Raw genomic sequence first — 27,138 nt, forward strand, 5'->3', positions numbered from 1 at the left:
AAGTGACGCACAATGGCATAACTGAACAAATCAAAATAAAAACGTAAAGCAAACTACTATCTTAGCTATACTCATCTGTAAAATATTAGCAAATTAGATAAAATTAATATATGTTGAAGGTGTAAGGAAATGAGGCCTCATGCAAACAATAAATAGTTGCCGTCCTTTCAGAAGGACTGGTGTTACTACATTACTATGTGAAACCCAGGAAGCAATTACTTCTTAGAAATCCTGTATATGTTAAAAATATAAATATCCTGGATTATTAATAGTAAACTCGTTTGACATTGTGAGGACTGATGCCAATGCAAATGCCCATGCATTGAGAATATGATATTTTAATACCATATGATATGATATGAAATGACAGACGATAAATAGGATCTAAACATGGGTAGAACTCATTTTTATATATTTCTCTAGAGAAAAACAAGGAGAGAGATAAAAGAAAACTGGTCACATGGATTCCTGATCAGAGGTCACTGTATACTGAGGCACTTAATTACTTCAATCCCAAAAGCAGAAATGAACTAAGGGTCAGTATGAAGACATTCATGACAGCATAGGTCCTTACCCCCAAATAATAGTAGGATTCCCATTATTATTATTACTAATTATACTTTTATGCTAGGTTCCTTTATTTCTTCTTTTTTTCCTACACTTGTCATGTTATGATATGTTTATCTTATCAGAAACTTAAGCCTGTGATGTTGAATGAACAACTACACCTTTGTAATAACTTTGGGAGAAATACTGGGAGGGGGATATTAAAAGGATAGAGGGAGAGGGGGAGGATGACGGATGATCCCCTTAGCATGTAAATCTGCACTGCGATAAAAATAAACAAGTATATTAAAAATACGCATACACACACCAAAACCTCACTGAATCACTAAATTGGAATTATCCTTTAAACTCTTGGGCTACCTGCTATAAAGAGAAAGCAATCAAGTGACATTTTTAATGACTCAAGGAGTCACTGAATAATAGAATTGGAGTCCTGGTTGAGATCGTTAGAAGTTGGCATTTTAGTTTATGAAAAAAGGAAAAAAAATTAGAAATATTTTTAGAGATCAGTTAAAGGATGAAGCTTCCTTGAAGACTTTTACAAGTAATCCAACCTAGGGTTATCTCGTTTTACAATTTGGACCATAGGAAGCAGACTGGTGTAACTTTATTGTTATCTTAAAATATACACTCAATTCTTTGAAGTGGTACATTCTTTATGGTGTCAAGATAATTTTTTGGTAAATAAGACAATACCAATGGTAGCTTTACACAAATACAATGCAATATTTTTACATTGCTGATAATCAAATCTATATATAATTTAATTTTTTCTCTTTACACACAAAAGCACATGCAATCAACTGAAATTAAGGTTGATTTTTATAAAATCATTTTTATTCTGATTTGTAAATATGCATTATTTTATTAGATGATGAAGCCCATTGTTTCCTTTAGAAACTTTGATACTGGGAGGCTCAAAGGTTTTCCGGTTATTTTTGGAGCAACTTCCTTTATCCTGATTTTCTACTGTAGATCCCACTAACCTATAGTGTTCATTACTCAGCTCTGACTGGATTTGTTATAATGGCTTAATTCTGTCAGAAGCTTAACCGTTGAACCTACCGCAGACTTTTTTTTTTTTTTAATTAGAAGGCACTGACTTTAAACAGGAACATATAAATGCATATATATATATAAATGCATATATAAATGCATATAACACTTGGCAATGCATTCACCTACAGTAATTTTCTTCATAGTTTGTAACTAACCTCAAACACAATAATGAAAGCCAATCGAGCAGCAAGGATATGCCAGTATTGCAAGGTGAACTCATAGGGTTTGGAACTCCAAGGGGGCCCTCTGTAGTCACGATACCTGGAACACACAAAAAGAAAAATATATAGGACTAACCCCAAATTTTCTTGATTTGTCATAAAATTCAAAATGACATAATAAATAGGTTCATTAACATGCAAATGGGAGGAGATGGAACAGTGGAAGAAAACAGCACAGATAACCATTAATTTGTATCTAAGTACCTGCAATAGCCAGAATGTCCCATACCAAGCTCACTCAGATCAAAGAAGGATAGGCTGTTATTGACATATCCCTTTAAGCAGCTGGAGAAAAAAAAAATAAAAGAGAAATAAAACCTTCATGTGATTTAGAGATTCATAAGTTTGCAATCCAAATCCTTCATTAGAAATGACAGATTTCACAAATGCTATGTATCCTTTTATTCTAACTCTGACCTCTTACAAACTGAACTATAGTATTCCATCTCTTAATTTTGATTACACCTCTTGCCAATTTCTTTCACTAGCTTCATTTTACCTTTCCACTTGGTTTAACTTGCTGTGTACTAGAGATTTATACCATTTATTTTCTATGCAGTAAAGCTCTCTGTAAATATCTTGAAAATATGTATGCTATAACTGATTTTTTTTTAAAGATTTATTCATTTTATTACAGTCAGATATACACAGAGGAGGAGAGACAGAGAGGAAGATCTTCCGTCCCATGATTCACTCCCCAAGTGAGCCACAACGGGCCGGTGCGCGCCGATCCGAAGCCGGGAACCTGGAACCTCTTCCGGGTCTCCCACGCGGGTGCAGGGTCCCAAAGCATTGGGCCGTCCTCAACTGCTTCCCCAGGCCACAAGCAGGGAGCTGGATGGGAAGTGGAGCTGCCGGGATTAGAACCGGCGCCCATATGGGATCCCGGGGCTTTCAAGGCGAGGACTTTAGCCGCTAGGCCACGCCGCCGGGCCCTATAACTGATTTTTTAAAACTAACCAGTCAATAGGCATTCTGTATTTGTTACTTATTTATTACCTTACTCAATGCACCTTTATTGAGAATCTCTAGCCTGCTACAGAAAGTTTTGATGCTGAGCATTCGACAGTGACCAAACAGGGAAAATCTCTATCACACGTCAGTGGGAGAGAAGACAAAACTCACAATAAATGTAACTAATGAGTAAATTGCATCAAATTTTAAAAAATAATATATGCTATCAGAATAAAGAGGGTGGCTCTCCTAGATGAGCAATACTAGATCATCACTCCAACAGTAACAAAAAAAAGAATCCTCATTTTACAGACACTTAAAATGTGCTGAAAACTAGATGAATGAAAAGTTCCGAGTAAGGAAAAGCACTTACATAAACTGAAAATCATTGATTCTCATCTTCCTCTATTGGCATCCCTGGTAATTCTGAAAGGTTTTACTTATCAATTCATTTTAAAATGGCCATCAAATATACTATAAATTGATATAAACGTTATGTTTCAAATAAAACAACTATATTTTCTGAAAGACAAAAATATCATGAGAATGACGCTACTTTCTATGTTTGCAAATTCCTATTAAGTCTGTTTTAAAGGGGAGATAGCTAAGTCCCATTGCTACTTCTATAGTAAATCTGTTGCAATATGTTGTTTTGGTTGGAAACTAAGCAGAAAATCTGGCATCATATAGATGAGTACTAGGAAAAAGAAGGGATATTTTAATAACACTTCAGATAACTCTAGATAATTTTCATTGATATCATGTCTCAATTCTATGTGTAACAGTTCTCTGAATTGTGCAGCTCTTCCAAATCCTGATTTGTTTATACAGTAGCATATGAGAAAATAGCAACTATTTGTATCACATTTTAATCAGTAAAAAAAAAAAAAAATCAGAGTAATGAAAAGCACTGAAGATCAAATTATATATAAAATTGATCTAAAATTCTGTTTCAGTTTAAACTATGAACTTCATTAATAGCAACAAATAGCATCAATCATTTTCCTCATAATGACAGGCTAATTTGTACATTCTGTCAAAGAATGGTTGCTGAAAACTCAATTATGAATTATTGCCGTGTATAGCAATCACTAACTCATGTTAGACGTTTGCTCACAGTAAGCCCTTAACAATCACACACGGGCCATGCAGCATCTTCCTTTGGTATGTAGAACTGCTTTGCACACATGTCTCATTTTGTCACGTGGAAGATTGAAAAGACATTCACAGGAGGATGAAGAGTCTATAGAGTTAATAATTAATACTTCCATATCTCTGCTACACTACAGAATTTCAACTTCTGTCTTGCCATATACTCTATTTACCATAATGTCCTGCCACCTTGCTCTGAAAAATTTTCAATCTGAATGAAGCAACTCCAAACCAGCTGCTAAACATACCTTTAAAAAATTAAACTGGGTGTTCTACAAACTCATGGTGTCAAAAAAATCACCTAAGTCCTCTATATTTTTTGAATGACAACAGTCTTCCTTCCTAATCTGAATACAGAGCACTCAGGTTCTATCTACAAGAAAGGCAAATCCTGAAATTTAATTAGGATCAACCTAAACTAATTTTACCTGCCACTAGGTGGCAGTGAAGATATTAGCAAATAAAGCTTAGAGTCAAGAGAGAGGACTAGCTTATATATTTAAGCTCTTCAAATTTACTAGGCCATTTTGACAACTAGCCTATAATCTCTCAGCTTGTACTTACTGGTGAGGCTCCCTATTTGCTTCTCCTGGATTTTACTAGGTAGGATGTAGAGTTAAATTCTTCCTCACTCACTACGTTGTTGGGGGTTTCCCTGCTCACCTGCCTAAAACTTTTCTATTCTTCAATTGTTAAAATGCAAAGTTTCGTAAAACCATGCTTAATCACTATACACTGCAAAGTTTAAATTGTGGCTTAAGATTCTCCCCAAAAAACTTTATCAATTTATGACTGTTAATGCTAAACAAGATGTAACTGCATAGAAACTTGGATAAGTTTGTACTCAGCTGTTATATATGATGGATGTTAATGTTGATCCTTCCACTGTTTCTGTGCCACTCTGATTTAGATTCAACTCAAAAACATGTTAGCTTGGGAGAAAAAAAGATGTTTACAGCAGCCAGTTGTGTATATACTAAAATTGAGATGTCAAGGAAGAGTTACAGGATGTGGTTAAGAACTTGCATTTTCTAAAGTATTAGTTACTCAATACCATGTTAATGTTAATTTTGATATTTCTTCCTGTTGTTGAAGTTGTGTAGTGACATCTCATTGGAGGGGATGATATTCTGCCAGCTCTACTTTCAGAACAAGGATGGTCTCCCAATGAAACTGTTGAATTTATCTGGACAATAAGATGCTGGACTCTGCATGATCCATGCCCGCAATGAAGGAATCGTGACTGGTCATGAACTGTACTACTGTAACAATATGGAGGAATTCAGTATGGGGGAGGGAGTCTTGGGAGGGGTTGGGGGAATCCCAGAGGCTATCAAACTGTGTCATAAAATGATATTAAGAAAATAAAAAAAAAGTACTAGGCCATTTTGAATATCGAGAAAAAAAGTTAAACCTTATGGCTGCATAGTGTTCACAGCTCGTTAATGTTATCTTTGATGCAGCTTATTAATCATAGCATTTTGTCATGAGCCAACCAGGTCATAATCAATGATGTGAATGTTAGATGAAGGCAGAGAACCATCAGTAAACGTGATATGAAACAATACCTATGACTTATTAAATTGAGGTGTCTGTGTTCAGAAACCTATTTCTGTGATCTGAGCAAACATTACTCAGCAGAGTTCAGTGTTAATTTCATCCTCTATTAGGGCTCCTTGTGATTCGACACATTTCTGCATCCAGATCAGCTGCTATCCTAAGCTTTCCCTGAGGAAGGAGGAGCGGCACATTCTCCTAGCCCTCCTCTGTGTCCTGTCTCTACTTTCACTCTTCTCTCTTGAAGATCTGAGAAGGGGGTGACACATCACCTACATCTGTTAATGTTATCCCCAGGACAATGTTTGGAGACATGTTGGATTGAAACATCTCAGAGGAGAGGAATGTTGCTAATGACATCTACTGGACAGACTAGAGGCATGCTGCTAAACACCTTGTAATGAACAAGACACACCCTTCTTTCAAACAATAGAATTAACTGATTTAAAGTAGCATAGAAGTTGAAAATCCATGTTTTAATGACTGGATTTAAATTTTAACATAATGCAAGAAAGGCAGGTTTGGGGCAAATTTTTCTGCACCTTTAAAATACCTACCTATAAACTCCCTTGAAAATCTCTGGTCTTACAGCTGACAGTTCTTTCATATTTGGCTTCTCTCCACTTACTACCTTTGTTCTCTTCAACAATTTGATTAAGCAGTGTGCTTTTAATTTTCCATATCCACACAGGATTACAATAAATGATTTCTAAGATCACTTCCAGTTTTGGAAATCAACTTCTGAAAGCCTTATCATGCTTTTAAGAATTTTTATACTAGAGATGCATTTCCACATGAAAAGATAACATCTAAAGTGATTTAGTATTAAAAACAAAAACCACTGTTCTATTTTAACCTCACTTGATTTCATCTGAGAAACATAGTGTAAATGCAGTGATCAGAAACAGTCACAGAACAAAACTTCCCAGTATGTTCCCATTTTAATTACAAAGAAAATAGAGCAGGAAAATGCTCAAATTTCAACTTTACTTTTCATTCCGTACTCCATGATTTGCACAGGGACCATATTTGTATTCATAGACAAAACGTGGGATGTAATCAGATGTAATGGCAATCACAAATGCATTGGTGATCACAGCCAGTATACCAATTCCTTCAAGGATTCCGAGCCAGATACCTGGTGGGAGAAAGGTTAAATATAGTGAATAAAACTGAAAAAGAAAAAAAAGCTCTCCAATCAGATTTTGGAAAAATTTTGCTTAAGCTGTAGTCACATCTGTGTCTACAGTTTAATATAGTCAAATATACCATCTCATGCCAGGTATTATTCCAAATACCTTCTCCACCAAGGGAAAGTCAATTTCATCTACTAAGATTTTTAGATTAAAATATCATTAATATCTGTTTTGTGTTTGTGATGATGAGATTTGGCACAAATGTCCAAGATAATGCAAAGCCTAGTGGCTAAAGTCCTCGCCTTGACCGCCCCAGGATCCCACATGGGTGCCGGTTCCAATCCCAGCAGCCCCGCTTCCCATCTAGTTCCCTGCTTGTGGCCTGGGAAAGCAGTCAAGGACAGCCCAAAGACTTGGGACCCTGCACCCACGTGGGAGACCTGGAAGAGACACCAGACTTCTGGCTTCTGCTCCATGCAGCTCCAGCTGCTGTGGTCGCTTGGGGAGTGAATCAACAGACAGAAGATCTTCCTCTCTGTCTCTCTTCCTTTCTGTGTATTTGACTTTCCAATAAAAATAAAATAAATAATTAAAAAAGATATTGCAAAGCCAGAAAAACAGGACATGGAGAGGCACTAAATACAACAAACAAAAATCATGTAGTTCTACATGGTTATGTGCTCTCTGAAATATCTATGCTCATTATGACACTTTTCTTATTCTCTCCTAGATGTCTTTTTTTTAAGATTTATTTTATTTTCATTACAAAGTGAGATATACAGAGAGGGGGAGAGACAGAGAGGAAGATCTTCCGTCCGATGATTCACTCCCCAAGTGACTGCAATGGCCGGTGCTGCGGCGATCCGAATCCAGGAGCCAGGAACCTCTTCCAGGTCTCCCACATGGGTGCAGGGTCCAAGGTTTTGAGCCATCCTCGACTGCTTTCCCAGGCCACAAGCAGGGAGTTGGATGGGAAGTGGAGCCACCGGGATTAGAACCGGTGCCCATATGGGATCCCCGTGCATTCAAGGCGAGGACTTTAGCCGCTAGGCCATGGCGCCGGGCCCCTAGATGTCTTTTTGAAGTACAAAAAGGAAGCAGGAAGCCTAAGTTTATGTTAGGCTTTTTTTTTCTACTTTCTACTTTCCAGGAGGCCAACCTGGCATATGCAGGTTGGATACTTGCAAAAGCTTTTGAAGTTATATATAGAATTAACATTCTTTGATTGTAGTCAGAATCAGTGAATCTGCTGTTTCAGATTAAAACTTAGTTTAAAACAGTAACTAAGAAAATAATCCTGGGAAAATATTCAAACGTGTTAAAGAGAATTGAACAGCAATGTAGACCCAGCAGTTGAGTTTTGAAAATCTTAATAAATTGTCTAGAGTGAGTTGCAATTAAAACATAAACAAATAAGAAAGAAGTAGATGTTTGCTTTATGAGGGGAAATCGTAACACATAAAAACGTATTTGATAAAAGATTGTTAGTGTAATAGAATAAGCTTTTGATTTTACTCGTCATATCACTGTCACAAGTGAGAAAATTAATTTTATTAACAATTTTTGGAAAACAGTGTATTAAAAAAAGTGGTGATGGCTTTCAATAATTAGTAGCAAATTCTAGAATAAGCAATGTAAATAAAACAAAAAATGCCAGCAAATTACAAACTGAAACAGAATAATAGACATTTAAACATTAATGCAAACTATTTTTTACAGAATCATAAGTTTCAAAGCGCCTTCCTAGGGATGTTGCAAATGATAACGATAAAGAAAAATATCAATTTGATTACATATAACATTTAAAACTTCATGATCACGTGAATATTTTAAATGCAAGTTTTTTTTAAGTTTGTAATGTATAACTATATTAAAGGTTAATATCCCCAGTATGGACAGATTACTAAATGAAATTTAATTACCAAAATATACTAGTAGCATCTAGTAATAAAATAAGAATATATTTAAGTTTGTAGTTACAAAAATGCCAATAATATAAAAGATACACATTTATTCTGTAAGGATCATCAAGGATGGAAAAATATCCATGTAAAGGGAAACATTTAATACAAATAATGTTCCTGAGCAAACGGGGAATTAATGTTCATGTACTTAACATAGGAGGGTACTTTGGCTCCTTTCTGGAGGACATGGGAAAAATTCTGGTTTAAAAATTTAAATATACTTGTTCTTTGAATAGATGTTGCATTCTAGGAATCTATCCTGAGGAGATAATTATATGAAAAAACGTATAAAGATGATTATCTCAGGGTTGTTTACCACAGAAAAAGTTTATCAGAGAATCACATTTCCAGGTTTCTGACAAGCTACACATATCACATATGCATGTGTAAATATAAGATTCGTTTAAGCTATGAATAAGTACTGAAACAGCAAGGCTGAATGAATTGCTCCTCAAGTAAGAGTGTTGATTTCATTACTTTACTAACTAAAACTTAGGTTTTATGATGATTGACAATCCTCACTCATGATGAGGTGTTAGGATCAGATCATACTGTCTTCATTTTTTGTCCTACCATGACAAAACATGAAGGTATATTTAAGTCCGTTTAACACTGCAGGGCCAGCAGCCGCCATATGGGATGGCTGCCCACACAGTGCAAGAGACGCAGGCCTGTGCTTCTTGCGGAGCAGCCACCGTGCCTGGGGGTGTGGTCTTGTGTGCCAGTAGGGGAGTGGGGAGGCAGAACAAGCCTGGGGATCTCCCCAAGTGCATGGTCTATGGATTGATCATTGGGGGGAGCTAAGGAGGTATGTAAAAGGAAAGGCTGCTGTGAAAGCCACCGTACTTGCAGACTGAGCCATTTGGAGTGTGGAAGCCACAGGATTTTTATTGCTCACCCAGATGCACCAGCCCATGTGGGAAATCTCAGCTGGAGTAGTTAGCATGGATCAGAGCTGACCACCACCCACCAGTACTCACTAAAGCTTGGGCTGAGGACCTGCTTGGCAGGGCTAGATCACACTGCTCCCCAGTGTAAGTCAGAACAGGGGTTGGGTAATGTTAGCATGGGTCATGACATTAACCAGCACATGAGAATCAGGTCCGGGGATAGATTCTGTGGGAGATATGTGGGTCCACCCCTGTGGAACTGAATTTTCTGTTGGCTTACTTAAGAGCTGGAGGTGGTGACAGACTGAGTTAGGCATGATCACAGAACTCTTTGACATTCTTGGGTACTGAGGTTGGGAACAGGCTGGGCAGGTCCATTCTGCAACACCCACTGGAGTACCCAAGAATAAGTTGTGGGTGGGCCAAGCCACAACCGCCACCAACTCATACAAAGGCCAGGTCAGAGGGGTCAGACTATGCTGGCTAAAGGACAAGTACCTGCTGACATGTGTGAGATCTAGGTCTGGGAGTGGGCTGGTGGAGGAACTTGTGAAACTCCCCCGGGGGTCATTTCTCCCATTGGTAAGCAGGTGATTCAGGCCTGGGTGTTGGTCAGACCAGACCAGGTAGCTCCACTTGTTGGCAAGTGTGTAGGTTGGTTCTGGAGGCAGGTTACTGGGCAGAGATAGATCAACTTTAACTCTCTGACACATGCAGAAGCCATACTGAAGTTCTGGTCATCCCAGGCTAGGCTAGCATACCTACTGGTTTGCATGAGACAGGGATGGGAGCAGACTGGACACGGATAGACTGCAGCAACTGTCAATGATTGTTGGAACGAGGGGTGGACCAAGACAGCTTCAGCTGCAACATTCAAAGGCAAAGGCCTAGTCAGGAGATGGGCTATTCTGAGTTGGGTCAGAACAGCCATTAGCATTTATAAAATACGTGGCTGGGAATAGGCATGATTGGGGAGCTAAGAGAATGCCCTGACTGGGTGGGGGTTCCCACTGGTGAGTTGTGAGCTGCAACTGGGGTAGCAATTTGGGTAAGACATGAAAACAATATCCCTCAGCCTGGATGTGGACTGGATCTGGGGTGTGCCTGAAAGGGCTAGACTTCAGCACCTACTGGTACTCATGAGAGCCAGAGTGTGTATAGAACAGGCTGGGTGAGGTCTTGGGACTCACTGAACCAAGCAAGAGTTGTATCTGGGCTTAGACCAGGGGTGGCTAGGATGTAACAACCAACAGTAAGAGCCAGAATGGTTGTGGGCCAGTTGGGCAAGGCCACTGTTCCTGACAGTACAGGAGGTAGACTAAGTCAGACTGGACCAAAGACCCATCAGTGGGTGAGATCTGCCACTGGAAGATGACCTGTAGACGAGTTTAGAGATCTCCATTTTCAGGACGTAGTCCCTGCTGGTGAGTTCAAGAACTAAGTCTGGGAGCAGCCCAGATTGGGACAGATTTCAGTACCCAACAGCATAAGTGTGAATCAGGACTAGGGGCAAGCCAAGCTGGACCAATTCATAACACCCACTGGAAGATCTGAGGACCAGGATGGGATGCAGGACAGGCCAAGTCAGGCAACAACACCAGCCAGTCCAAATTAGTACCAGTGCTGTGGACTGGCTGGGCTGGGCAGTGGTGCCCACCAGAATGAGCTTTAACTGGGGCCAGGCTTAGCTAGGTCGGGTTACAACACCTATTGGCAAATGCCAAGGTGAGAGGGTCATGCCACAGTGGGCCATAGTATCCACCAGCACACATGAGACTTGGGGTCAGGTAGGCAGACGGTGCGAGCCCATTAGGGAGCTCTTCCTGGTGAATGTGAGCCTGGTGTGTGTGGTGGGCAGGATTGGGCTGGGCCACAACATTTTACATACATCTTACAGCATGGTTTCAGTAAAATGGGGTAGGAGATAGGTCTGACACAGCAATTACAACTACCAGTGTGTGTTTAGGCAGACATGCTTAATGGACTGAACTGGACCCTGTACTGGCAAGAGTCAGATTTGGGATTGCCTCCAATGAGGTTTCTGTGGGAATCATCCCAAATGAACTGCTGGACTCAGAGCTCGAACTATGAGGAGGATTGTAGGATCTGTGGTCTGACTATGGAGTGCATGTGTCAGAACTGGGTCACCTAGGTAGTTATGATGGAGCAGTGGATGGATGATATGGATGGATGATATGGCAGTGCACTGGAGCCTGCAATGACATCTGCTACCACAGCAGAGGGAGGAGAGCACAGCAAATTGGTCAACTACCCCAGCCCAGTGTTGACAGCAAATAGCTGGGAGAATAACGACACTGGGGTGGACTGCGTCAGCAAATGGATCTTGGATTGGCAAGATCGACCACATTTCAGAACTATCGAAACCTCTCAAGTGGATCCCTCGGAGCATGTTTCATCTCAGTAACCTGGAATGGCATCAAGTGTCCATTTCCCATCCCTGTGTGCTGGGATGATGTGGAGGCTGGGTGCAGCTTCTCTCCTAACTTCCCACCTTCTCCCAGATACAGAAGGAAGAGGGGGGAAGATTTGGAAACAATGATCTCACCATGGTCAACTCTGTAGACACCATCAAAATAAAATTTTTTTAAAAGTTCATGAAACATAAAGCTAAGAGGTATGAAAATGTTTGAAGCCCATGCACACAGGAAGTCTTCAGATAGTTCATGAATTGAAAAAAAAATCTGCACCATAATAAACTTATCTTTAACTTCACTTTTTGATGTCTACAAAATAAAATTTTATTCAGAAAAATAATAGGTTTCAATTAGTCATGTTATAATTTTATAATTTAATAGATTTTAATATTATTTGTAACATTAGCAACAGGGGACCCTCCCTTTCCCTTTCCCTCCTCCTCCTTATCTCCCTCCCCATATTATCCTCTTACTATTTTCCACAAACCTTCTGAAACTCTTTTTTAAGAGTAGGTAGTTAGATAGCTTAATAAAGAACATGCTTTTTTCTCACTGTTCTAGACACTGGAAATCCCAGCTCAAGGTACCAGCAGGTTCTGTATCTGGTGAGAGCCCGATTCCGACTTACCAAGATTGCGCTTTGTTGTTACGCCCTATTGAGCAGACAATCGCCACATCCTAACTTAGCAGAGGGTGTAATAGCACAAAGGGGACAAGCCCTATGTCCTTACATGGCAGAAAAGTGGACTCCCTAACAACATAGGAAGGCTCTAACCGCATGACTTTTAGCATTCATCAAAGATGAGTAACCCAATTCTGAACTTTGGGAGAGAACTCAGATATGTCTTATAATTATCAAAGCAATACACCATTTACTTCCTGGTTCTTACCAATGTCAGTTGCTCGAGCTGGTAAAGGCCTCCGCCACTGGGTGACAAATTTGTATGCATCCAGTCGGATTTCAATGATATTGTTTAACAAAGCCAAAAGAGGTGCCAGAGGAAAAGCAGCAACAAAGATGGTGGTGAAACCAAACTGTAAAACTGTCAAACAAGAGCATCAGAAAGTTAATACAGTATCACATATTGGGTGCCAAGTGGAAAAATCAGGTGCATTATACAAAAATCATGTATTATGGTTTCAACATCCCTTTAAATGAACATATTTGTCTTATTTTACAAATGAAGACTTAGCTCTCATAACTATATGACTATGTGTGAAAGAGGGTTTCTTCAGTAACAGCCAACTAGAAAAATATTAAAATCTGCCCTCAGATTCAGTTTTGGACATATGTAAATTCTGCGTGGTCTTCACCTCTCTATAGTGAAGGATGGCAAAAGAGGAAGGACAAAAATGGAGAAGAGTGGCAAAAGGCAAGACGACGGGGTAGAAGGAGGAAATCAGAGAGAGAAGGGCAAAAGATGAGAAAGATAAAGAAGAGGAACAAAAAGAGAGAAAAGGAGGAAAAAGTAGAAAATGCATATAAGGTAACAGGTTTTGAAATGAAAATGGTTGGTTCTACAGGGAGCCCAAGGGCTCTTCAATAACCTTGTCGTGTCTTTCTATAATAAGAGAGTTGAGGATCAGAGAAAATCATACCCAGTGTTAGCAACACAGTAGGAATTGTCATATTCTTATCATAATTAAAGCTCTTGATGATACTAACACAGATTGGGGTTGCACACGAGTTTATTGTGGAAAAATAATTTTGACTATGTGGGTGTAAATGCTACGTTTCTTAACAAAGAATGTAGTTGAACTTTATGTTTTTCTTTAACATATTTTCCCAAAAGTTAGGTGCTCCACGGTGGGTAAAGCATTCACTTCTGTTAAATGTGAGGCTGTCAAGGCATCCAGTGTGTGGTTCTTGCAGCTGCACTGCTTCACACCGCTAACACAGAGATAAAATTGTACTTCTGTTTTAGAATATGTGGGGTTGGAATCCAAGGATATGGATTTCTCTTTCGAAACGAAGCCTAGGAGAAGTAGAAACGCAGTATCAAGGAGGCCAAATAGCTACACAGAGATTTTTTCCTTACCCATTTCTAAATACTCATCCATCAGGCCATGGATGTTCATGGGCTGCAGATTCCAATCATTTTCCCACTGAGGGATAGAAGTGTCTTGTATTCCCCGCTTGATTTTCAGGCGTGACCACCAGTTCTGAATTAACCTACATCATAGAACAGACTACCGGTTTTTATTTAAGCATCTGGTTACCAACGCTGAGTATTAAAACATGAGAAACACAATCAGCTTTGGGCTACACTGTGCATGACTGCTAATTGGAGATATTTGAAAATCTTAACATTTTAAAAGTGTTTTAAAAAGTCTCACTTAAAAAAAAACTTTCAGAAAATTGTAAAATATTTTTAAATTTTTAAATAATTTATTTTGGCTCTGGAGGACATTATGCTTAATGAAATTAGCTAATCTCTAAAGGACAAATATGTTCTTTCTGATACATGGCAACTTTATGTAAAATATAACATCAATAGGTATACAGGTAAACATGCATATACACTTTTTTTAAGATTTTATTTATTTTTATTAGAAAGTCAGATAGAGAGGAGGAGAGACAGAGAGGACGATCTTCCATCCAATGATTCACTCCCCAAGTAGGCACAATGATCACAGCTGAGCCGATTCGAAGCCAGGAGCTTCTGCCGGGTCTCCTATGAGGATGCAGGGTCCCAATGAATTAGGCTGTCCTTGACTGCTTTCTCAGGCCACAAGCAGGGAGCTGGATGGGAAACGGGACCGCCGGAATTAGAACTAGCAACCATATGGGATCCCGGCGCATGCAAGGTGAAGCCTCTTAGCCACTAGGCTACTGTGTCAGGCCTGCACATACATGTATTTAGAGGAGGTGTATGATGGCGGTATTATATCGTGAAGTAAAGACACATTGCAGTATGCACCTCTACTTCTGAATAAAAGATGTACTCTCAATGAAACTGCTAAATATATCAACAATAGGATGCTGGAGTTTCTATCATTGTCTATACCTACACTCATGAAACACTTAAATAGAAGAATGATAGACTTCTGACTGTTGTTGAAGGACTATCTTACTGTTATAATATAGGGGAAACTAGAGTTGAAGCAGTGTTGCAGAGGGTACAAGGGGAAATTCCTGAGTGTAAGGAACTGTATCATGAAAAATAAAAATTAAAAAAAAAAAGGTACAGCAGGATAGCCTAGTGACTAACTCACCTCCAAGTGTCGGGATTCCATAATGGTGCTGGTTCGTATATCAGTTCCTGCACTTTGCATCCAGCTCCCTACATGTGGCCTGGGAAAGCGCTCCAGGACAATCCAAAGCCTAGGGACACTGCACCCACATGGGAGACACGGAAAAAGCTCCTGGCTCCTGGCAAAAGATTGTCTCAGCTCGGGCCCGGTGCCATGGCCTAGTGGCTAAAGTCCTTGCCTTGAACGTGCTGGGATCCCATATGGGTGCCAGTTGTAATCCTGGCAGCCCCACTTTCCATCCAGCTCCCTGCTTGTGACCTGGGAAAGCAATCGAGGATGGCCCAAAGCCTTGGACCCTGCACCTGCGTGGGAGACTTGGAGGAAGTTCTGGCTCCTGGTTTCGGATCGGCGCAGCATCAGCCCTTGTGGTCACTTGGGGAGTGAATCATCGGACGGAAGATCTTCCTCTCTGTCTCTCCTCCTCTCTGTATGTCTAACTTTCCAATAAAAATAAATAAATCTTTAAAAAAAAGATTGGCTAAGCTCTTGGAGAGTGAACCAACAGATAAAAGACTTTTTTTTCCTCTGTCTCCTCCCCTCTGAATATCATCCCTTTCAATAAAAAAAAAAATCTTAGAAACAAAGCAAAACAAAGAGAACTACCAAAAAAAGAGGAAAAAGAAAGAAAAGGAGTCAAGCTTCAAGCTTTCAGAACCTTTTTTAGAATTCATAAACAGCTGAATATTTATACATAAATTCATCCCCCACTACTAAGATGTGTCTTGATACTGATCCAACACTCACTTGGTGAGTCCTTCTCCTGTATTTACTTACATAAATAGTTAGACTCCAGCATTCTGCATGATTGGATCTGACTCTTTTGTTGTTCATTACCCCAAGTCTCTGGGTCTTCTGAACATAAAGAAAATCACATTCTGTATAAATCAACTGAGTCCTATCCAGGAAGGATTTTTAGAGACCCAGTTTCTACTTCCCACCCTGAGGAGCACTGGCTGTGTGACTCTAAGAAGTCACTCACCTCTCTGAGTTTGTAAGCATGAGCAATTTCAATATTAGTGATTCTAGTCTGCTCTCATACCAAAGAATTTTTGTTAGACAATGGATTTGTGTCAATGAATCCATTTTTAGACCTGAAAATGGAATAATAGTACCTTCTTCATTTAGAAATGATCTTGAAATTATGTGATTCAGAAATATTCTAAAATACTTAGATCATGGACATTCAGATAGTGAATTATTAAAAGTTGAGGAAAATTTTCAATAGGATAACGAATTATTGATTATTATGCAACTCTCAGTTTTAATGAATCATAGACCTGGAGTTTCTACATCAGTTGAGAAAGCAATCACAACTGTTAACAAAATGCCAAGCTGGACTACTACGCACATCCCACAGATGAGAATGAAATAGGTTGGAGGTGAGCAGGACGGCTTGTTTCTCCTTCAAGTTTCACATGAGGATAGAGACTAATGAAAAGCTTGAAAACCACTGCTCTAATGACTATCCAACCAAATTCTCTCCAGCAAAACCTTTGCCCAGATTTTGGAAAAACACCAACAGAATGTCTCTCATCCTGGAGCTCTTAGAAGCTGATAAACATGGTTCATGCTGATCATTTAGATGAGGCAATGAAGGAAATTTATTGAGAGCAATCTATGGACATAAAGAACATAACATAAAGAACCATTGTTAATACTGTAATAATTACTAAGCCACCTTGACGGTTCTTGTGAGATACTCACAGCTTGCAGATCCAGTGCTTAATGCTTAATCTTTAATTTCCTCGTGTACTCTCAAATAATGTCTCCTAAACACTGTCTCAGAGAGATGAGTCAGGGATCAAAAGGACAGAGCTTCCCAATCCTCTGCTGTCTGTTCTCTCTTCATTCAGAAGAGATTTGCCTTAAGCTGTTTCAAATATTGAGGATCTGTATAAAAATCTCTTTTTCTAAAATGCTGTGTTATTTGTAGTGAAGGTTTAAAAACCATTAAGTCAGCTCACCTCATTTTCATAAATCCTCTATTTTAAAAATGAAAAAAAAAAGTCTGGGAGGTCAAATGCATTTTTAACAAACATTGGCAAGGGACAGAAAAGGAATATGAACCAGCCAGATCTGGGTGATTTTGTAGTCTGTGCCCTGAAGACTATTGGAATTTAACAAAACACTAGGGAAACTTGCAAGATTATCATCAGTTCTTCAAACCATACATCTCTGTGCAGGACTGCTCTGATAAAAGTTATAGGCCAACAATGAAAAAAATCACTTGTATTTGATTACTAAGCCTAAGCTATGCATGTCATCAATCAACTAACAACATCTTCCATAGTTAATAAATTACTCAAAGTGGTTTCATTTGTAAACTTTGATAATTAGGTCCCCAAGTTTTAATAATACATTGTTTCAAATACTCAGGATTTTGAAATAAAATATATTTTCTTACATGAAAACATAGACATCCTGTATCTCCATCATCATTTCATGGTAAATATTGTAAAAAAGGATGAAAACAGAATGTTATTATTTGATGGTATCACTATGAATCCTGTTCTAAAGATTTCTGTCTTTTCTCTCATACTCTACACAAAGTTCAAAACCTCCCATCCATGATTTTAATTTTGTCTTATTATTTTTGCATAGACAGTTGTTCCTTTTATTTCCTAGCAATAATCGTGTTCTAATGGTAGCCGAAAGAAACCATAAAATTCTTCATTTTTTTAGGACTTACATTGTCAATAACATTTTTAAAAAGGGGGTACATGTTTGGTATAATAGCTAAGACACGTGTTGAGACATCCACATTTCATCCTGCAATTCCTGCATTTGAGATCTGGCACTGCTTTGGACTCCAGTTTCCTATGGTTGTGCTCCTTGGGAGTCAGCAGTTATGGCTGAAGTCATTGAGTTCCTGCCATTCACATGGGAATCTCTGAGTTCTTGGCTCTTGGCTTCAGCCAGGTCTAGCCCCTTCCATCATGGGCATTTGAGAAGTAAATTCGTGAGTGGGCGCTCTCAAATAAAAAATAGTTTATAAATTTAATAATAACCAGTATGAATGGATTTAACAAATAATTCCACATCCTTTATTCCTTCTGATTCTTACTTTTTATTGACATGTACTTACCATTACTCCTTTCTAAAATATGTGAAACTAACACTCAAAAACTTCGTTAATGTTCACATCGTCACAAGCATACTGAGGATCAGAACCAGAAATGAATCCTTGTGTATCCCATGATCACACACAAATTCTTTGCACACTATTCATGCTACTTATTTCTTCTTTATATCTCTATATAGGGCAAGTTAAAAATAACATGCTCACGGGTATCCAAGTTCCATGAAGTTGTTCCATATTTGTTTCAAAAACATAATCACACCCATCTGCAGGCAAAGGTCTATCAAACAGCCACTAGGATGACACTAGAAAAGAACGATAAAAACATGGCAGTGATGTTACTCTTCCTAGCTGGCTCCCATATTCCACCTTTAAATTATACAGTGAATTCTAAAGGCAAGTCACACTATCACATGCATAACTAAAAGCAAGGGGTAAACAGCATTATGAAGACAGGTGATTGAAAAATGTTCAGTAATTGCTGTGGAATATTGGTCAACATTAAACCAATAACAACAGCCATCAATGAACACTCTTTCCCTAGCTCTGTGTTAGGTATGATAACACTTAAGGAATGTTACTGGGCCTGGTGGCGTGGCCTAGTGGCTAAAGTCCTCGCCTTGACCGCCCCAGGATCCCCACATATGGGTGCCGGTTCTAATCCCAGCAGCTCCATTTCCCACCCAGCTCCCTGCTTGTGGCCTGGGAAAGCAGTTGAGGACGGCCCAAAGACTTGGGACCCTGTACCCACATGGGAGACCTGGAAGAGGTTTCAGGTTACCGGCATCGGATTGACGCACCGGCCCATTGTGGCTCACTTGGGGAGTGAAACATCAGATGGAAGATCTTCCTCTCTGTCTCTCCTCCTCTCTGTATATCTGGCTTTCCAATAATAATAAATCTTTAAAAAAAAAAAAAAAAAGGAATGTTATTAAAACTACATGAAGCAGGACCCGGCAGCATGGCCTAGCGGCTAATGTCCTCGCCTTGAACTCCCCGGGATTCCATGTGGGCGCCGGTTCTGGTCCCAGCAGCTCCACTTGCCATCATCAGCTCCCTGCTTGTGGCCTGGGAAAGCAGTCAAGGATGGCCCAAAGCTTTGGGACCCTGCACCCACGTGGGAGACCTGGAAGAGGTTCCAGGTTCCCGGCTTTGAATCGGCGCAGTTGCGGTCACTTGGGGAGTGAATCATCAGACAGAAGATCTTCCTCTCTGTCTCTCCTCTCTGTATATCTGACTTTGTAATAAAAATAAAAATAAATCTTAAAAAAAAAACTACATGAAGCAGCTTCAAAAACATGTGTGGAAAATGTGAACAGCAAAAACATTATGTATGGATTTTAAAATATTTTGCACCAAAAGGGCCTAATTTTTACTTGCTATTTCAAATTTTTTAAAAACATTCGCTTACTATTTCAAAATTTTAACCATTAATGATCAAGTAAAACTATCCTGCAGGATAATGTTTATGCTATTTTAAATAATCATTTTATTTTTAATTTTAGATTTATAAAACCTGCAGAATTGTTACAGTTTACCAATATTTCTTACCCAATTATCTCCATCACTTCTTGTATATCCCGATGGTAAAGCTAGGAAATCAGCATTAGTAGGTTACAATGAACTACACTAGAATCTATTCGCATTCCATCTTTTGTTCCTTTTATGCTCCAGAACAAATCAGCATATCTACCGCACTACATTTATTTTTCATTTCTCCCCTGCCTACTCTAGTCTGTATAGTTTTTATAAATTGTAATTTTAAGAATTACTGAATTGATATCCTATGGGATACCCTAAACAGAGTTTGTATGATGGTTTTATCATGTTGAGACTGGGATTATGAATTGTTGGCTCACAACTGCAGAAGTGAAGGGCCAGTTTCATCACAATCATCAGGGCTACATTACAGCCACATGACATCACTGATGATGTTCACATTTATCAATTGCTCAAATTAGCTTCTTTCATATAGTTCCCCTTAAACTTTACTCATTTTGTACCTTCTTCTATTCTTTAGAACTGGGCCAGCAAGTTTAGCCTACTTTCAAGATGGAAGGGGAAGTGTTAAACGTTACCTCTTGGTGTGGGACCAATCTTTTAATGAGGGGGGTCTTCACAACATTTGTGCAAAACATGTATCATTTAAAAAGCTATCAACAGATTATTTTACAACATATGGATCTTTAAATTCTATTGAAATAAAACTTTCAAAGTATCCTATGTTACATCTACTTTTAAATAACTTTTTAAATGTTGTCAACTTTATTTTTATTTGAAAGGGGGAGAAAGAAAAAGGGAGGGTTATGAATACAGAGAGAGATCAGTTTTCCACTCACTGATTCACTCACAAATGCCTGTAACAGCTGGAACTGGGCAGGATCAGGGTGGGAATCTAGCATCCAATGTGGTCTCCCACTTGGGGAGCAGTGACTTAACAACTTCAGCTGTCACCTGCTGTCTCCCAGAATGCACATCAGAAAAAAATTGGAATTGGACACAGAACTGAGATTCAAACCCAAGTACTATGACATGGGTATGGATGTTCCAAGTGTATTCTTAACCACTGCACCAAATACCCATCCTCTTATCAGAGTGATACGATAAATATGAGTGACTAGTATTTACAAAAATAGTTGCTATTATTCCTACTGTTCTGTTTTTGTTGATAAACAAAATACCATTTCAATGAAAGCTGATCCAAATGTCATACCAGAGAAGATCTTTGGATGGATATGTGAGTCTGATTGTTTAGAGAAGGATTAATGTTCTGCTCACAAAGATATTTTCTGTCGCTTTGATCAGCAGTTTCTATTTATATCAAATTAGTAGTCGTGGGACTTCAAAAAGGAGCAAATTACTTGGACAAAAAGAACCTATTGTTTTTGTTCTGAATCAATAATTTAACATTCTTTAATCTGAGCCAGAAGGTAGATTCGCCTTGTGTTAAGTGGTTTAAATTCTTCCTTTTTTATAGGATGAATTTAGGGATCCCTGAATTCGGCGATACAAATCCAATAAATGGATCCAGTAGGCTTGCTAATGTAAAATAATTACTAAGCTGTGGGAGCAGACCACAGGTAACAGCTACAGACTACAGCTCTGCAAAGTTAGGGGGTGCCATAAGGATAAAATCCCTCATCCCTTGCCTCCTGACCTGCTACTTTCTTCACCATTCTAAAGATGAATTCTGTTTATCAAATGTGTTTTGTGCCTTGAAATATGGATTTAGCACCTGCATACAGCAATTACACACACAAAAAAAGACAACCAGAAGTTCACATGATTGATGACTGATGATTGGATCACTCTCCACAAGGGATAGGCAAAAGTGAGGTTAGAAAGCATACTTTTTTGGAAACTGAGCCTTGATGAATTTGTGATTTATAGGAAGGAAAAGGGAATCTGATTGAATTCTATGACAGTCAAATAATGATGATGTTGAGCTAAAACTACTAACTCAATGCTCTAAAATACTCATCTGGCATAAAATATTTATGCTTAGAGTGCGTAAAAGAACAACAGTGACTACGCAGAAGTCAGAGGCATGCATTTGCACACGCCAACCAAAAACCCTTATGTTCAGGGGCAAGTCAGTTTTAGGGGCTTTCACATATTTGTTGCCTTAGCTTGTCATAAGCAGTCTTAGCAAATCAATAATAATCATTGCCACCACCATCATCATCAACTTTTAGCAAAATAAATTTCCACTAAGTCCTCTCTCATGCCTATCAACTATCTTTACTGTTCAGAGCACATATTCTAAAACTATATTGCTTAGATTTGAATGACAACTCTTAATTTGTAAGTACATTCATGTGATATTAGAAGAGTTATATAACTTTCCTATGCTTTTATTTCAACCTTTGTAAAACAGAATTGTGAGGATTAAATTTACTGGATATATGGAAAAGTTTAGTAAATATTGCTGGAACATATCAATATGTAGTAAAATGCTAGCTATTATTAAAATATCAAGTATTGATTCAACACATTAAAATATTGAATTAACATAAAATATTTATGAAAGATATAATACAGCAATAGAATGAGACATACCAGGGCAGTACAGACAGTTTATAAACATCCTAAATAAAATTATAGCACATTTTACCTGCTTTATTACATTACCATTAATTTTACCTGGTATTTTGCACGTACAATCCAGACTATCAACAAATATTATTGAGATAAATTCTTATTACCGCTTTACAAAATCAGAGACTGAGATTTACATATACTGATTTCATGCATCTGGGCGGGGGAAATACTATAATTTAGACTGTAACAACAGAAGAAAAATATGTGTATTTCATGATTATGTCATATCATCAAAGCTGCTAACATAATCAGCAGCCAGTGTCACAGCATCACAGGTTAAAGTTTCACCAGCAGTACCAGCACCCTATACGGGACTGGTTAGAGTCCAAGCTGCTCCAATTCTGATCCATCTCCCTGTTAGTGTGCCTGGAAAGCAGTGAAAGACAGCCTAAGTTCTTTGGTCCTTACACACATGTGGGATACCAGGAAAATGTTCTTGGTTCTTGGTTCCTGACTTTGGACTCAGTTCCCACTTCCCATTGTGGAAATTTGTGGAGTGAACCAGAATCTCTCTCACTCACTGACTCTGTCTCTTTTTCTCTATAGCTCATTATTTCAAATTAATAAACTGAATGGCAATAATCGTAATCATAGTCATAATCATAAAAGGAGAAAGGGACTCCATTTATATACTTTGTGATACTAGATATACATATGGGATGATGTCAATAAATATTTATTTTTAAAGAATTGATTATTTTTATTGAAAAGATAGATTTACAGAGGGGAGAAATGGAGGGGAAGATTTTTCCATCTTCTGGTTCACTCCTAAAGCAGTGAACCAGAGCTGAGCTGATCTGAACACAGAAACCAGGAGTTTCTTCCAGGTCTCCTGTGTGGGTCCAGGGTCCCACGGCTTTGGGCCATCCTCTATTGTTTTCCCAGATCACAAGCAGGAATTGGAATGAGAAGTGAGGTAGCCAGTTTGTGTCCTGGCTGCTCCACTTCCCATCCAGTTCCCTGCTTGAGCCAGAGGAAAGCAGCTGATGATGGTCCAAGGCCTTGGAACCCTGTACCCGCATGAGAGACCTAGCAGAAGCTCCTAGTCATTTGACTTTGGATTGGTTTAGTTCTAGTTGTAGTGGCCATTTGAGCCAGCAGATGGAAGATAATTTTGTCTGTCCTGTCCATAAAATTGCCTTACCAATTAAAAAAAGAAAATAAAGTGAAGGAAAGAAAAGGGAAAGAAAAATAAAAGAAAACTTTAAAATACATTGTTTCTAACTAAGAAAGTGTTTACTCCATAAACACTTAATGATCAGCATATCAGTATTAAAAAATATTTTAGCATGATACAAATCTCAAAATCCAATGAAAAGAGTGATACTTAGATTAGGAAGTTTTTTTTTTTTAAGATTTATTTATTTTTATTGGAAAGGTGGATATACAGAGAGGAGGAGAGACAGAGAGGAAGATCGTCCTTCTGATGGTTCACTCCCCAAATGGCCGCAACGGCTAGTGCTGAACCAATCTGAAGCCAGGAACCAGGAGTTCCCCCAGGTCTCCCACGTGGGTGCAGGGTCCCAAGGCTTTGGACCATCCTCGATTGCTTTCCCAGGCCACAAGCAGGGAGCTAGATGAGAAGCAGGGCTGCCAGAATTAGAACCGGCAACCATGTGGTATTCCAGCATGTGCAAGGCGAGGACTTGAACCACTATGCTATCGCGCTGGGCTCCGGAAGTTTTCTTTTTAAGATTTGTTTATTTTTATTGGAAAGTCAGATACACAGATAGGAGATACAGAGAGGAAGATCTTCTGTTCACTGCGTTACTTCCCAAGTGACCGCAACAGCCGGAGCTGAGCAGATCTGAAGCCAGAAGCCAGGAGCTTCTTCTGGGTGTTTTCCACATGGGTGCAGGGTCCCAAGGCTTTGGACTGTCCTTGGCTGCTTTACCAGGCTGCAAACAGGGAGCTGGTTGGGAAGCATGGCCATTGGAATACAAGCCAGCATTCACTTGTGTTCACAGCACATGCAAGGCAATGACTTTAACCACTAGGCTACCACATTGGGCCTGATTAGTAAGTTCTATGCAGTCACATAAAAATAGATTAAAGCAAAATTGGACACATAGAATAACTGGGGAGATGTGTGGCCTTGGTAATAAAACTATTCATTGGAATTCTTGCAGCCCATTGTGGAGTATCCAGGCTCTAGTCTCAGCTCTGCTTCAGATTTCAGCTTCCTGCTAATGCTCACCTGGGGAGGTAGCAGATGATGTTTCACATCCCTGCGTTCCACTTACTCACAGGGGGGATCTGGACAGAAGTCCTGGCTCCTGACTTGCACTTGCTCTGCCTCAACTGCACAAACATGTGGGGAATAAATCAATGGTTTGGAAACTCTGTTTTTCTCCATCTCTTGTTCTTTCTCTCACTCAGTCTCTCTCTCTGGATCTTTCCAAGTCTTTTATGCCATTCTGCTCTCAAATATATTTTAAAAATTAATAATAGTTTTAAGTGACACAGAAGAAAATTTGAAAAATCTGCAATTTTGAAGTATTAGAGTCTAATTTCATTAGTACTAAATTAACAGGAAATCAGACTAAATAAAATGGACAAAAAAGAAGCATATGTACATAGCAATGTAAAAATGTGCAAATATCATATAAATATTCATGTAATTTTAGTCAAATCAATTAAAAAGCAATAGATTTTCATTATTATGCTAATAAAATTTAAATATTTCTATTGGCAAAATCTGAGCAGAAACTCGATGTATATTGACTAGGGAATAGATTTCTAAATGATGACTATTCAATGTCAGTAAAAAGCTACATTATACTGGGCCCAGTGCGATGGTTCAGTGGCTAAATCCTCCCCTTGTGCATTCTGGGATCCCATACAGATGCTGGCTTGTATCCTGGCTGCTCTACCTCTCAACCTGCTGTCTGCTTGTGACCTGGGAAAGCAGTAGAGAATGGTCCAAAGTCTCGGGATCCTGCACCAGCATGGGAGACCCAGAAGAGGCTCCTGGCTTCAGATTGGCTCAGCTCTGGCTGTTGTGGCCATTTGGGAATGAACTAGCAGATGGAAAAATCTTTCTCTCTCTGTCTCTACTCTCTGCAAATCTATTTCCTAATAAAATATTTAATAAAACAAAGTTACATTATGCTTACATTATAACCTGACAATATATCTCTTAGGAAAAAATTTACATGCTATACATTTGTATGTCACTCAATAATAAATAGGAGCTCCAGTAAGAGGTAAGATTCAGGCAAGACTTGGTTTGGACTAAAATTTCCCCACCTAAAAGGAAATCTAAAATGCTTAAAAATGTGAAAACCCATGCTGTGGATGGTACTAACTTTTCAGATGAGCAGAATTACTTTTGTTAAATTTCTAGCGCTTGTGACGAGAAGAAATATAGAAGATAGAATAAAAAGTGAAGAGGTTTAAACTTTCAACTTATCCTTTGGTTTGAAAATACCTAATTGCTTTTTTCCTAAAACCAAGTGATCTGTTCTCTGAAATAATGTGTCTTTTTTCTAGACTTTCCTGATTTTCCGTTTCTCTGCCCAGGCCCTTTCTTCCCATAGTCAGTGGCTCATATCCATACCAACCTCTCACAAATTCTCATAAAGTTACTTACTTCCTCCAGTCTCCACCGGTTGAAAAGTTTATTATATTTTCCTGGGTGGCCTACAAATCTGAGAAGAGACATTTTAGTTAATTAGTAGTTAAGTGGAGATGAATGAAGAGCGTGTACTAGCACATCACAAAGAGTGCATGTGTGGGTAGACATAAATGTTCATTGGTGCGATTTGTGCCCAAAGACTTCACTTTTGCTATGCTTAGCCAACATCAAAGTATTTGACTTAACAAAAAAAGACACAGCAACGCAATACCAGTGGGCTGAGAAAGTTCAAAACAACCAAATGACTTTTTCCATTTTCACATTTTACCGTCTTGCCAACCAAATTAATGAATATTACAGTAATTTGCTGAATAGTTTGGGTTCCAATGTTTCCAGCCCCTGTATCTTTCCATTCCATTGTATGAAGTGTAAAGGAACGGAGCAATGGAAACTAGGATATATTTTCCAGCAGAGGTAAAACACAAAAACTGGTAAACCCAGGCTACATGTGAAATACTTTCTTCATTAACAAAGTCATTCATGATTGTTGTATAGTTATAATTAAACTTAAATACAGTAAGTAAGGTTATCTTTGCTAGCAATAACTGAATTGCTGCCAGAAGTGATCTGAAGACATGTGAAAACTTGTCTTCCAAGGCAGAAGATAATATTTGTCAGCTCTGTTAGTGAAAGGGCAATGAGACTGTTGACCATGTATGCACAGAAATAATGTGTATAAAGTTAACTTACCTCCCCAAAAAGAAAGCAATATAGAAGATAGAGCTGTTTAAATTGACAAACTGGAAAAGGAACATCTTCAGAGCAAAGCTATTTTCCCATTCAGATTCAGTTCGAGGATATTCTAAAAACAATATTAGTTATATTTACATTGATGAGATGAATGAGCAAAGCTGTGAACACAGAATTAGAAGCTCCATATGCAAGTTTTCATTCAATAATTTCCTAGCTGTGTGATGCATTTAGTATTTCAGAGGTCTCATGGTTGTGTATGCAAACTGTGAATGCCAACATCTGCTGGGAAGATTTGATGAAATGATCTAGTAAGATTATCTTTTTTGGGCCCAGCACGGTAGTGTAGTTGTTAAAGTCCTCTCCTTGTACGCACCGGGATCCCATGTGGTCACCAGTTCAATTCCTGCTTTCCCAGACCACAAACAGGGAGCTGGATGA

The 27,138-nt window shown here is 38.7% G+C and overlaps 1 protein-coding gene across 1 annotated transcript in view; it reads right to left on the reverse strand.

Annotated features, from left to right (window-relative positions):
• Positions 1–27,138, reverse strand: part of ANO3 (anoctamin 3) — a 166,121-nt gene that overhangs the window by 2,190 nt on the left and 136,793 nt on the right. Inside the window, exons 17-24 of the mRNA XM_004585446.4 lie at positions 26,698–26,809; positions 25,963–26,020; positions 18,477–18,574; positions 13,975–14,108; positions 12,826–12,978; positions 6,501–6,648; positions 2,052–2,132; positions 1,782–1,887 (exon numbers count right to left, since the gene is read on the reverse strand). Coding sequence (XP_004585503.2) covers positions 1,782–1,887; positions 2,052–2,132; positions 6,501–6,648; positions 12,826–12,978; positions 13,975–14,108; positions 18,477–18,574; positions 25,963–26,020; positions 26,698–26,809 — 890 coding nt within the window. The remainder of the gene's footprint in view (positions 1–1,781; positions 1,888–2,051; positions 2,133–6,500; positions 6,649–12,825; positions 12,979–13,974; positions 14,109–18,476; positions 18,575–25,962; positions 26,021–26,697; positions 26,810–27,138) is intronic.

The sequence above is a fragment of the Ochotona princeps genome, chromosome 4, assembly GCF_030435755.1.
Source record: "Ochotona princeps isolate mOchPri1 chromosome 4, mOchPri1.hap1, whole genome shotgun sequence".
NCBI classification, from domain to species: domain Eukaryota; kingdom Metazoa; phylum Chordata; class Mammalia; order Lagomorpha; family Ochotonidae; genus Ochotona; species Ochotona princeps.